The 13,226-nt window shown below is 42.0% G+C and overlaps 1 protein-coding gene across 1 annotated transcript in view; it reads right to left on the bottom strand.

Annotated features, from left to right (window-relative positions):
• Positions 1-12,500, bottom strand: part of LOC139547974 (carboxypeptidase D-like) — a 38,244-nt gene extending 25,744 nt beyond the window's left edge. Inside the window, exons 1-2 of the mRNA XM_071357227.1 lie at positions 11,534-12,500; positions 9,001-9,248 (exon numbers count right to left, since the gene is read on the bottom strand). Of these exons, the coding sequence (XP_071213328.1) occupies positions 9,001-9,248; positions 11,534-12,246 (961 nt within the window). The 5' untranslated portion in view covers positions 12,247-12,500. The remainder of the gene's footprint in view (positions 1-9,000; positions 9,249-11,533) is intronic.
• Positions 12,501-13,226: the final 726 nt, after the last annotated feature.

Raw genomic sequence — 13,226 nt, 5'->3', positions numbered from 1 at the left:
TTTCATCAGACCAAAGAATCTTGTTTCTCATGGTTTGAGAGTCTTCAGGTACCTTTTGGCAAACAAGCGGGCTGTCATTTTACTGAAGAGTGGCTTCTGCCTGGAAACTAACATTAAATGCCTGATTGAAGAGATCTGCAGAGATGGTTGTCCTTCTGGAAGGTTTTCCCATCTCCACAGAGGAACTCTAGAGCTCTGTCAGAGTGACCATCGGGTTCTTGATCATCTCTGACCAAGGCCCTTCTCCCCCGATTGCTCAGTTTGGCCAGGCGACCAGCTCTAGGAAGAGTCTTGGTTCCAAACTTCCTCAATTTAAGAATGATGGAGGGCACTGTGTTCTTGGGGACCTTGAATACTGCAGACATTTTTTGGTACCCTTCCCTAGATCTGTGCCTCGACACAATCCTGTCTCGGAGCTCTAAGGACAATTCCTTCGACCTCATGGCTTGGTTTTTGTTCTGACATGCACTGTCAACTGTGGGACCTTACATAGACAGATGTGTGCCTTTTCAAATCATGGCCAATCAATTTAATTTACCAGGTGGACTACGATCAAGTTGTATAAACATCTCAAGGATGATCAATGGAAACAGGATGCACCTGAGCTCAACTTCGACTCTCATAGCAAAGGGTCTGAATAATTATGTAAATAAGTTTATTTTTTTATACATTTTCAGAAATGTCAAAAACCCTGTTTTCGCTTGGTCATTATGGGGTAAAGTCTGAATATTTCCGATACTGTCTTTTATTTTTAATAGATTTGCTAAAATTCCTGGAAACCTGTTTTCACTTTGTCATTATGGGGTATTGTGTGTAGATTGATGAGGATTTTTTTTTATTTAATACATTTTCAAATATGTCTAACATAAAATGTGTGAAAAAGGGAAGGAGTCTGAATACTTTCCGAACGCACTGTATGTATGTATTTGAGGTCGACCGATTATGATTTTTCAACGCCGATAGCGATTATTGGAGGACCAAAAAAAGTTGATACCGATTAAATCGGCCGATTAAAAAAAAAAAAATTGTAATGACGACAATTACAACAATACTGAATGAACACTTACTTTAACTTAATATAATACATCAATAAAATCAATTTAGCCTCAAATAAATAATGAAACATGTTCAATTTGGTTTAAATAATGCAAAAACAAAGTGTTGGAGAAGAAAGTAAAAGTGCAATATGTGCCATGTAAAAAAGCTAACGTTTAAGTTCCTTGCTCAGAACATGAGAACATATGAAAGCTGGTGGTTCCTTTTAACATGAGTCTTCAATATTCCCAGGTAAGAAGTTTTAGGTTGTAGTTATTATAGGACTATTTCTCTCTATACCATTTGTATTTCTGTGGTTTTGGTTGACTGGTAAAGAGTTTAGTTATAAAACCACAAGACAGTTGGTGGGTTATTTAAAATATATTTGATGCCAGGCTTTATGGCAGCAGCATAACATATATTTCTACATGTTTCATAGAGTTTTCATAGTATTTTGCTTGAGTCATGCTAGTGGAAACATTACTAAACATGTTGGACTGCCTTGCATGACTGTTAAATGGCAGGGTGTGTGTAAGCCCCAGTCTAGTTGTGGTGTGGTGAAACAGATCAACAGGGCAGTGCCTGTACTTTAGGGATGTTAGTTCAGGATGGTTCTCAGGGGCTTAGTCCCATATGGTGACACCAGCAGGGTGCAACAGGCCTAGGCTGTCTCTGACAGTGCCTCTATGGACACTGGCTAATAACCTTAGCATGAAAAAGACGGTACAGTGTGCATTGTAACAATGCTCCAAATAAGAGTAATCTTAGTGACTTTTTCGTGTTTAATGATTTGCCCGGCAGCACCTGTGATGTGTGTATAATATGACATGTCATATTAGACCATATCAGAGAGCAAACATCGAGCTCACGACAGGACCTCTAGCCTATCAGCCCCACCCTCCACATCCTCCCCGATGACTGTATATACACACAGTATGACTGGACAAAGCTATCAGTCACGTGACACCATTCATTCCTATGTGCAGACTCAATAGCGCATTCAAGCCAAATGAAGTCGGTTAAGATGACGTCACATTGTTGACATAACATGCGCCGTCTGAGCTACTCCAGGAAATGAAGTTGCAGGCTGACCCCTCTGAGTAACTCGAGTTTTTCCATTCACTATAATGGGGGATCATGTTTTCTGCTAACAATACCTGCAGTACCGTGGTCAGCCTTGAACTTCTGTGGCTTCAGTGAGAGGGGGCAGTCATTCTCCCCTGGGATAGGCTATACACAGTGAGTGACACACCCTCATCCAGTGTTTTCCTAACTACATGAAGTAGCCAGCCAAATAGAACAAGTAGCCAGCCAGGGAGTTTTGGCTGGCTACTTTGCAGAACGAGCTCTATTTTGGTGGCCTCTGGTACATTCTAATGCCTTGATTCCATCCGAATACACCAAATGATTTAATACTTTAACGACTTCACCTCCCAGATTAGTCAAATGAGTTGGAGTAGAAATACATGACTTCACAATAAAAATGAAAATGTATGAATTCAGTGCGTTAGTTGTTTTGGATATGGCCTAGCCCTATATGATCAGGACCATTTAGTTGTTTTGGATATGGCCTAGCCCTATATGATCAGGACCATTTAGTTGTTTTGGATATGGCCTAGCCCTATATGATCAGGACCAGTTGTTTTGGATATGGCCTAGGCCTAGCCCTATATGATCAGGACCAGTTGTTTTGGATATGGCCTAGGCCTATATGATCAGGACCATTTAGTTGTTTTGGATATGGCCTAGCCCTATATGATCAGGACCATTTAGTTGTTTTGGATATGACCTAGCCCTATATGATCAGGACCATTTAGTTGTTTTGGATATGGCCTAGCCCTATATGATCAGGACCAGTTGTTTTGGATATGGCCTAGCCCTATATGATCAGGACCAGTTGTTTTGGATATGGCCTAGCCCTATATGATCAGGACAATTTTTTAAGTAAGATAATCTTTAACATTAAACTTGTCTTCTCTTGAGAATAAAGTAATATTTAGTTTGAGAAACAATATAGAAATGCAGGAAAATGATTTTAAAAATGCAAACATTCAGTGGTATGACCCCCAAACCCCCTGCCAGATTGTATAAAAGTGGGGGTGCACAAAGGTATGATTGAAGAATGAAGGTATGATTGAAGAATGAAGCACGTGTTAAACATGGGCTTTGCTATACAGAAAGCAACAGTTGACTACTCCATTTGACACGTTGATTAAATCAGTAGGCCTATATCAAAATCTTTAATAATACTAGGTATCATTAGATTTTATAACCTTTTTATAACCTTTAATCACTTTTATCATATTTTGGACCCGAATGAGGCTCTCTCACCACTGCTCACTGCAGGAATAGTAGGTATTCAACCTTGATTTAATATTTTCATGATATATCTGTAGATAAATCGCTAGTACCGGACCCCTTTTGCCTCCATAACTGCCTGAATTCTTCGGGGCATGGAAACATTGCCCAATTGGTATCAAGGGACCTAATCTGTCAGGAAAAAAACATTCCCCACGTCATTACACCACCACCACCAGCCTGTACAGTTGACAACATGCAGGATGAGGACAACAGGAACCGAGATTCGTCAGACCAGGCAATGTTTTTCCACTCCTCAAATGTCCAGTGTGGGTGATCACATGCCCACTGGAGCCGCTTCTTCTTGTTTTTAACTGATAGGAGTGGAACCAGACGTGGTCACCTGCTGCAATAGCCCATCTGTGACAAGGACCGACAAGTTGTGCGTTCCGAGATGCCGTTATGCACACCACTGTTGTACGGAGTCGTTAATTGCTTGTTTGTGGCCCCCCTGTTAGCTGTCACGATTCTTGCCCTTTTCCTTCGACCTCTCATCAACAAGCAGTTTTTTTGCCCACAGGACTGCCACTGACTGGATGGTTTTAATTTGTCGCACCATCCTTGGTAAAACACTAGACACTGCTGTTGTGCGTGAAAAGCCCAGGAGGCCGGACGTTTCTGAGATACTGGAACAGGGCCGCCTGGCACCAATGAGCATACCATGCTCAAAGTTGCTTAGGTCACTCGTTTTGCCCATTCCAACGTTCATTCAAACAGTAACTGAATACATGTCTGCGTGTTTTGGCGGAGCTCATTCAAATAATAGCCAATGTGTAGAATACCCAAATATGCAATCTTCCAGTAAATACGTTTTAGTAAAATATTCTGTGTACAATTTTTTTTTAATTGTCCTTATGCATAGAGTTCTATGGTTTGTTGAACTTTGAAACCAATGTTTTTTGTTTGGCATACATTTTAAGTTAAAAATCTGATTCTCAGCATAATTCCATTACCGTAGAATTGCCCTACATTAACCTCACAGCCAAAGACAAGACATAACTTCGACAAGACAAGTGGGAGTCTCATGGCAATAGACTTTTAAACAGAGAAATTCCACAGAACTAGCCTTGTCATCACTACAATCACCATGTCTGTTGTTCTCCGTCTGTTTGCAGTGATGCCTGTTTGTAGCATTAGGCCTACCAACTCTGCAATACTGTTTGTATAGGCTTTCCACCCAAACCACATTGACCAATTGCCTTGCTCAACATATATAACTGACCTATAGTAGGTAGGGATGTGCATATTTCCCTTTCAAGATGATTCATATGTATCATGGCTCCCAACCGATATGTTTTAGTTTGAAATGATTCGATGCGATTCAACAAACAAATCAATGCGATTCTGTGCACTAACATTTAGTGAATAAACATTCATTTTCCACACTAAATTTAAATCTGCTGCTGATAGAACTCATGAGCTGGACCGCTCTGAGCTGGATCTGTCTGCGCTGCTGTCTGGTCTGTCTGCTGCAGGGGCGCAACTTTGGTTTTAGAAGTTGGGAGGACATAACTTTTGTTTTTTATCCAGTCGGATAAACACTCCAAACAGCCTACCCGACACTCGGAGGCGTCCTCGTGGTCCTAAAGCACATCGTTGCCTCGTTTTGTATCACATTCCAATGATAAAACTTGGGGGGACAAAAATGCAATTTCAGAATGTGGGGGGTCCCCCCCGTCCCCAGTGAAAGTTGCGCCCCTGGTCTGATGTATGTGTCGATGGTGTATGTAGTCACCTGAGCCATAAGGGATCCTAGTGGGCATCTACCACCCCGCTATTAGATTAAGGGGAGGCAATGTATGTTGTTTTTTTAACCCCACTTTTGATCACCCATTTCTGCAGATTAAAATTGTTTGAGCTAGTAATGTATCAATATTTATCTTTTACAAAATTAGCCATGACATAACCAATGAATATATAGCACAACTTTGGATTTCACCCAGTCTCAAACTGAAATGGTTTTGACCGTTTGGAAGTTATGGAGTAAGCTCCTCCCTTTTTTGACCATGCAGTGCTGCTTCGCTCGCAAAAGTGATGATGGCCGTCATCATTTTGAAATGATCATCTTTACCCTGTATATCTAGAAATGACCATATATAGTGATCGTATAAAGCAAAACTACCAAAACTATAGCTGATGGTGAACCCGATCAAAATCAAATCTAATGTAAGCCATGTTCAGCAGGTAGGCTATAGCCATATGTGTTGTGTCTCTGGTGGTTTACTTATATTCCGGTATATTCCGCATTTGATAACTTATCAAATCAATAATAAAGCCTAATATTGCGCAAGCCATTTTACAGGCATTTGAATGATGAAGGTGCTACGCAGATGTGCAAGATCAGCAATAAGCTGCATACCTCTCTTTGGTCAACACATGAAGCAGGGCACAGTGTGAAGTTTGACCAGAATACTGATATGGCCTGGGGTTATTCGGAATGCAACATGACTTGTAGATCAACACAGTTGTCACAAAAGATTAGGTATTTTTAGAAGGTAGAAAGAAAGTAACATGAGCAAAAAATGTTCCTTAACCAATGATTTGTACTGTTTTTCTGACCGAGTATCTACATTTGGATCGGTTTGGGGTCCCGTGGACCGATCCACTCCTATCTTAACTATTTGAATGGGTGACCGATGCGTACAGGTGAATCCTTACATCCCTAATAGTAGGTCCAGTGGTTCTCATTTCAGCCTCATGTTAAATAACAAACACTAAACCGGACATAAAAGATACCACAGGGTACCAAGAACAACAGAACTGACTGTTGTCATCCAAGTATGAACAGTCAGAAACAGAGCACTGGGTATTGCTGGTGAGTAAAAGGACTAGGCTAGTTAAAATGATTTAGGCTATAAATAGACTACAGGCCCAAGTAGTTTATAAACTTCATGAATTATCAGTTCATGAATTTGTCGGGGCATGGATTGTCGAAAGCGTTCCACAGGGATGCTGGCCCATGTTTCCCACTGTTGTGTGAAGTTGGCTGGATGTCCTTTGGGTGGTGGACCATTATTGGTACAGACAGGAAACTGTTGAGCGTGAAAAACACAGCAGCGTTGCAGTTCTTGACACAAACCAGTGCGCCTGGCACCTATTACCATACACTGTTCAAACGCACTTAAATATTTTGTCTTGCCCATTCTCCCTCTGAATGGCACACATACACAATCCATGTCTCAATTGTCTCAAGGCTTAAAATTCTTAACAAGTGACATCAATAAGGGATCATAGCTTTCACCTGGATTCACCTGTTCAGTCTAGGTCATGGAAAGAGCAGGTGTTACTGTTTTGTACACTCAGTGTACATCCAGTTGATTCAAGGCTTTTTCTCTAGGAGTAGCCTATATCCCTGTGTAAACTATGGGTATGTCAAATACAGTAGAAAATAGCATAGAGCATGTGTCAATCCACGGAAGGCCAAGTGTCTGCATGTTTTGCTCCTCCCTTGTACTCGATTGATGAATTAAGGTCACTGATTAGTATAGGAACTCCCCTCGCCAGCAGACACTAGGCCTGGGTTTCCCAAACTTGGGCCTTGGGACCCAAAGGGGTGCACGTTTTGGTTTTTGCCTTAGTACTACACAGCTTACTCAAATAATCAACTAATTATCAAGCTTTGATCATCTGAATGAGCCGAATAGTGTTAGGGCAAAAACCAAAACGTGCACCCCTTGGGGTCCCAAGGCCCGAGTTTGGGAAACGCTGCACTAGGCCCTCCATGGAATGAATTTGACACCTCTGGCATAGAGGAAAAAGATAAACTAGCTATAAAATTGGTCTACAAAAAAAGCTTGCCAAAAGGTTATCAGTCACTATTGCAATTATCCAAGTCAACCCAAACTTTCCCTCCCTCCCTATTTTCTCTACCTCTCTCTCTCCCTCCCTATCATTCGCTCTCTCAACAGTCACCTCTTGGAAGGTCACAATGACAATTATCTAGAATCTAAACTCACATTTGTAATGTTCTAATAAGATCCTACAATATCATTGGGTACATTTCACTCCTGTCATTTCCTCATTGAGCATTGTGTCTATTCTCAAATACCATCAGAGAATTGAGTCATATTTCAATACTTGTTAAGACACCTAAACTTTACACTTCCTAGTTTCACCTTTAAATGACACCTCTGCTGTTCCTTTGGTAGTGCTTATAGAAAACAGATTTCCTCTGATGCACAGACCTCCTGCAGTCTCCATTAACCACAGAGGCGGTCAATTTAGATTCAGGTGAGAAATCAGAATTAGTCTTCTGCCGAGTCATAATTTACAACTGAAGTTAGAGCAGATTCTGGGATTATTGAGGAATGGCTGAGAATATACAACCCCTACACACAAATACACACAGGGTGATGACGCCACACGTCTATACAGGAAAAGCCTTGACGGTCACCTGAAACCTTCAGACTCAGATTAGAGTATCATCTCATCGCTCCTCGTCTGGCTCTCTTTCCAAACCCCTGACCTGACAGCAGCCACACAGCACAACAGAGACTGGGGGTCCGGTTACTGCCTGGTGAACACAGACACTTGTAGTCCTGAACATGAAAGAGGGTAGTGGGGGGACAGCAAGCTGCATGGACAGGTGGTGTCACACACACACACACACACACACACCTCGTAAAAGACGGATAGGATAACCTGAGACCAGTCACGCTTTCTGTGAAGAGAGAACAGAGAGCAGGTCTGTCCTGCAGGGGTGAATAATACAATACTAGCTAGCTGGGTCTGTTGTCCCCTGCCACAGCTGCTCTACTAGATAGTGAAGTCAGCGCAATGGAACACCTGTATGTTCAAAGTCGTACTCTGATTCAATAGCCTAATTAGTGGGGTTTTAAATCAAGACTAGACAGACAATTACAGCTGTGGCTATGCTGGTTTGGTTCTCAAATAGATCCAAAATGAGTCGAGGGAAATATATTCAGTGAAAATTGGGCCATGGAAAATGTACAGTAGCAAAGACAGAGGAAACCACCACACTAATTAATTAACCCGTTTTCATGGCAGAATGGTGATGTCTAGTAGCTAGACACATTGGGCTTTGTCCCAATTACAAACAGTAAGTCTGTCCACACTTTACATGTTATCATATATCCTTTATTCCCTTACTATAGGCCTACATTTCATTCAATATTCATTTCAAGGTGTCTCCATGAACTCATACAACACTGAGCTGAGTAAAACCTGATATCCAGCTGATTATGAACGCCTGAGAGGTAAATATACCACATGATGTCGTCAGTCTCTGAGAAGAGAACATTTTAAAATTGACCCCAATTGACTTAATCGTCATGGCAACGCAGGACTCCGCTCTCTGTTTCAACAATAATGTGTGATTGTTCTGAGAGAGGTGAGGTGGGATAATGAGGTAAACATTCAAAAAAAGCAGGTGAAGATATTTTGTCAAGAAATGGAAATTAAACAAATTATGAAGGAGAAAAAAATACATTAGAAATCACAAAAGGAAGATACTAGAGCTGGTCTAGGCTACTTTGTGTGTGAAAGATAAACTCTTTTTCAACAAACTAAGAAGGAAAAAGAACATGACCTTTGCTCCCCACAGAGCATAAATCAGTGGTCTGATAGTTAAGGAGGAAAAAGTCTTACCGGGTACATCGTACCACTTTGCCCCGTTGACGATGCCATCCTCAAAAGTCTCGTCAGGGGTATCTGGGCACTTGGGCTCCCCGGTCCTCATGACGGGGTGGTTCTTGGCGTAGGTCAGCGCCAGGTGTTTAAACAGCTTGTCGTCCACAGAGCGGCTGTAGTAACCCTGCATTATGTGGGAGGCCGAGTCATCAAACGGGTAGCTGGCCACCACAGTGCCACCATGCAGGTTCCCTGACAGGACAAACCTGGAGGGACATAACAACAACACAATGTTATCAGGAGGCAGGGCATATATAGTAGGCCTAGTATCTACTGTCTGCCTGTCTGTAGCAGGGGGAAGGGAAAGGGGTGAAACCTTTAACTATCCGAGGCTGAGCTGAAGTACACACACGAGCACGCCCACATTCACATCGACGGGGCTATAGTGGAGCAGGTCGATAGCGTCAAGTTCCTTGGTGTCCACATCGCTAAGGTCTAAACACACCATGACAGTCGTGAAGAGGGCACGACAATGCCTATTCCCCCTCAGGAGGCTGAAAAGATTTGGCATGGGTCCTCAGATCGTCAAAAAGTTCTACAGTTGCACCATCAAGAGCATCCTGACTGGTTGCATCCCCACTTGGTATGGCAACTGCTCGGCATCCGACCGCAAGACGCTACAGAGGGTGGTGTATACGGCCCAGTACATCACTGGGGCCGAGCTCCCTACCATCTAGGACGTCTATACCAGGCGGTGTCAGAGGAAGGCCCTAAAAATTGTCAAAGACTCCAGCCACCCCAGTCATAGACTGTTCTCTCTGCTACCGCACGGCAAGCGGTACCGGAGTGCTAAGTCTAGGACCAAAAGGCTCCTGAACAGCTTCTACCCCTAAGCCATAAGACTGCTGAACAGTTAATCAAATGGCTACACAGACTATTTGCATTGAACCCCTTGTAATTTTTTGCACAGGCTCGATGTACACTCCTCACTGGACTCTAACCACACATTCACACTGACACTCCAACACACACACACACATTAACATTCCTTCACACACATTGCTGCTACGCTCTACATATTATCTATGCATAGTCACTTTTCCCCTACCTACATGTACATACTACCTCAACTACCCCATACCCCTGCACATTGACTCAGTACCAGTACCCCTTGTATATAGCCTCATTATTGTGTTACTATTTTGTCTTTAACTTACGGGGCGACAGGCGTTGGACTAGTAACCGAAAGGTTGTAAGATTGAATCCCCAAGCTGACAAGGTAAAAAAAAAATCTGCCGTTCTGCCCCTGAACAAGGCAGTTAACCCACTGTTCCTAGGCCGTCATTGAAAATAAGAATTTGTAACTGACTTGACTGACTTGCCTAGTCAAATAAAGGTAAAATATATTTTATTTTTTATATTAATAATGAATAATTGTCTTTATTTAACTTTATTTTTATTTTTATTAATAATAGTTGGGGGCTCGTAAGTAAGCATTTCACAGTAAAAAGTCTACACCTGTTGTAATTGGCGCATGTGACAAATAATTTGATTTGGTCTATTGTGTTCCAATAGATAACACAGTGATTTCCTGTCCATGCAGGAGGTTCTACACACCAGATGGGACTATAACAGTAACATATCCTGCAGTAGTGCCAAAAACATTACCAACACATAAGATAGCATAGTCCTGACTGTATAGCTAAAGCCCTGAGCTGCAATACGGGTTTATAACAAATAGGGCTGTCGCCAACTAAAAAAAATCTTGGTCGACTGAAAGTCGTCAGTTTTTTAGGCCAATTTAAAACGTGTGTTTTTCCATATATAGACAAACCCTATGTGCTTTAATAAAATAAAGTATATGCAATAACATGACATCATTAGATGTTTTTCAACAGCTGTTTGTTCAGTGACAGCTGGAAGAGGAGGTATAGTTTGTTTTGACAGGTCTTTAGACAAAGGTGGCCGGACTAAAGTTGCATGGCAGGCTACTTATGTTGGCCTATTGGAGTCTGATGTTGATCGAGGGCATTCACAACTGTTAGCTGGCAACCGTTGTGGTAAATGGATAGATCCTTCAGGGGTCCTTCTGACTTGCCTAGTTAATAAATAATAATAAATAAAGGGGGAGGGGGTATTTAGAGTCCATGAGGTGCTTCAAAACAATAGGAACAATGATAGATGCAGGCTGCCAGTAAAGTCCTTGGTTTTAGCAGTTATAATTTGATTTGCAGTAAGGGATGTCTGTGTAGCCCAGGGTCGTGGAGTGCCGCAGCCACTTCATATGTTTTATTTAACTGACCTGGAGGATCAGGTGTGTGATGTGTTGAATTTAGGCAATCAGTGAAGTGATCAATTATCTCAGTTGGTCAGGTGTCAGAACAAAATTCTGTAGTACCTGGGCCACTCCAGGAAACGGGTTGCCTACCCCTGGTGTAGCCCATAAAGTTGAGCCCCATCTCACCATTTGAATTTGGTAAAAACAATGTAAACTAAACAAACCATGGTGTATGTAGGTCTATGTAAATAGAAAAGAGAAAAAAATACTTACTTTTTCTCCAGGATCCATTTAATGACAGCTGTAACCTCGGGAATATCCTCTTGCTGGACGTTGATTTTGTCAAACTGGTCAGGAAAACTTCGGTTGAGGTCCATGTTCCTGGCGTTGGAACGACCTTCGGCGTCGCCACTGCAGTCCCCCTCTCTGGACACCTCGAACCCGTCTGGGTTCATACTGGGCATAATGTAAATATCCGTGCTCGTCACCAACTCCGTGATACGCGGGTCTTCTCCATACCTCGTCAATAGGTAGTCCACAAGGTAAACCAATACTTGCCTCGAGATAGTTTCGTCCCCGTGCATGTTCCCCACGTATTTACATTTGGGTTTTCCCGGTACGTCAGCGTTGGGGTCCTTTGTGATTCGCATAACCCACAACTCCCTGCCCTGCACGGACTGGCCTATACTGGACAGGTTGGCGATGTGAGAGTATTTCAAGGCCATGAACTTCAGTAGCCGGGTCATTTGCACATAATTGTAGTATTTTGTATAGTCTTCTACCTCTTTCGCTGCGGTGTTGCTTCTGACAAGCCTCGCCTCGCCGACGCTCAGAGCCGTGATGGGGACAACAACAAAAAGGAGGGAGACGAAAAGTGAGACACACAGTTTCGGCGCTGTATGTCGATGCTCCCGCAAATATGTTGCCATGTTTCCGACTCTCTTACCTCTTGAACATCCACTGTTGTTAAATAAAAAGGTGAACATTGCTAGCTAGCTAACCCAGACTGGATGCATCCAACATCCCGTTAAGCTTTCAAAGGGGCGGGGTTTTAGTTTGACGTCACTCTTCTTGAGGAGGAGCCTCTTTTTAAGGTGGTTTGCATAATATATCATAATTTGAGTACAGTACTATAGTGTATTTTAGTTCTGTACATTGATATCTGTCACTATTAGTCGTTATTGTAATATACAAAAAAAAAAACTTTTTAAGTGCAATGCGTTGTATAAATATTTATTCAACTTGGTATGTTGTAAATTCCCATTGTTGTCTCAATATTTCCATAGTCTCAATTTCCCAACACATTCCTCATACAGTATTGGCTATTAGCTACCAAATTCCATTGGATAAACCTGAGCGATACCATGCATTTAGGCACGATTTGTCCTATAATGGTCAATATTTCAGATGGAGAATGGTACTGAATTGAGACTGGCGTTTTTAGTGTTGCCTGAGAGAGGCAGTGTTGGATAAACAGTTCATGATGTCTCAATAAAGCTGGGTTAAATTGAAACGTTTTACTTTACACAGAATTTCACTCATGATTGAAGCTTTGTATTTTCTTTTGCATTATTGATAAAATAGTTTAGATTTCTGGGGTTTATATTTGTGTGCTATAGGGTGTAATATAGTTTGCTTTTGGTATCAAGGTACACTTAATATTTATGTTTCCTATATCCAAGGGTTGAAAGTGTTTGTTCAAGGAGCTGGGACTACTGAGAACTGCTGAGAAAATATACTAGTAAAAAATGGTTAATACAAGTTTAGACAATTGATCCCAGAGCAGGTTAATACCAGACTTTTGTATCGCTGTTTATTTTTGTTGCTCATTCTTTCTTTCTTGATCACTGTGGCTGTGAATTCCCCGTGACAACACTGAAGAACAGCATCAAAGCCTGGGTCTTACCACCACACCAAACAAGACCCTTCACCCCGCTTGCTGTGGGGTGTATCCGTCACTTTCATT

This window comes from Salvelinus alpinus, chromosome 21 (assembly GCF_045679555.1).
Source record: "Salvelinus alpinus chromosome 21, SLU_Salpinus.1, whole genome shotgun sequence".
NCBI lineage: Eukaryota > Metazoa > Chordata > Actinopteri > Salmoniformes > Salmonidae > Salvelinus > Salvelinus alpinus.
Note: the sequence above shows the minus strand (reverse complement) of the source record. Positions and strands in the feature narration are given on the sequence as shown.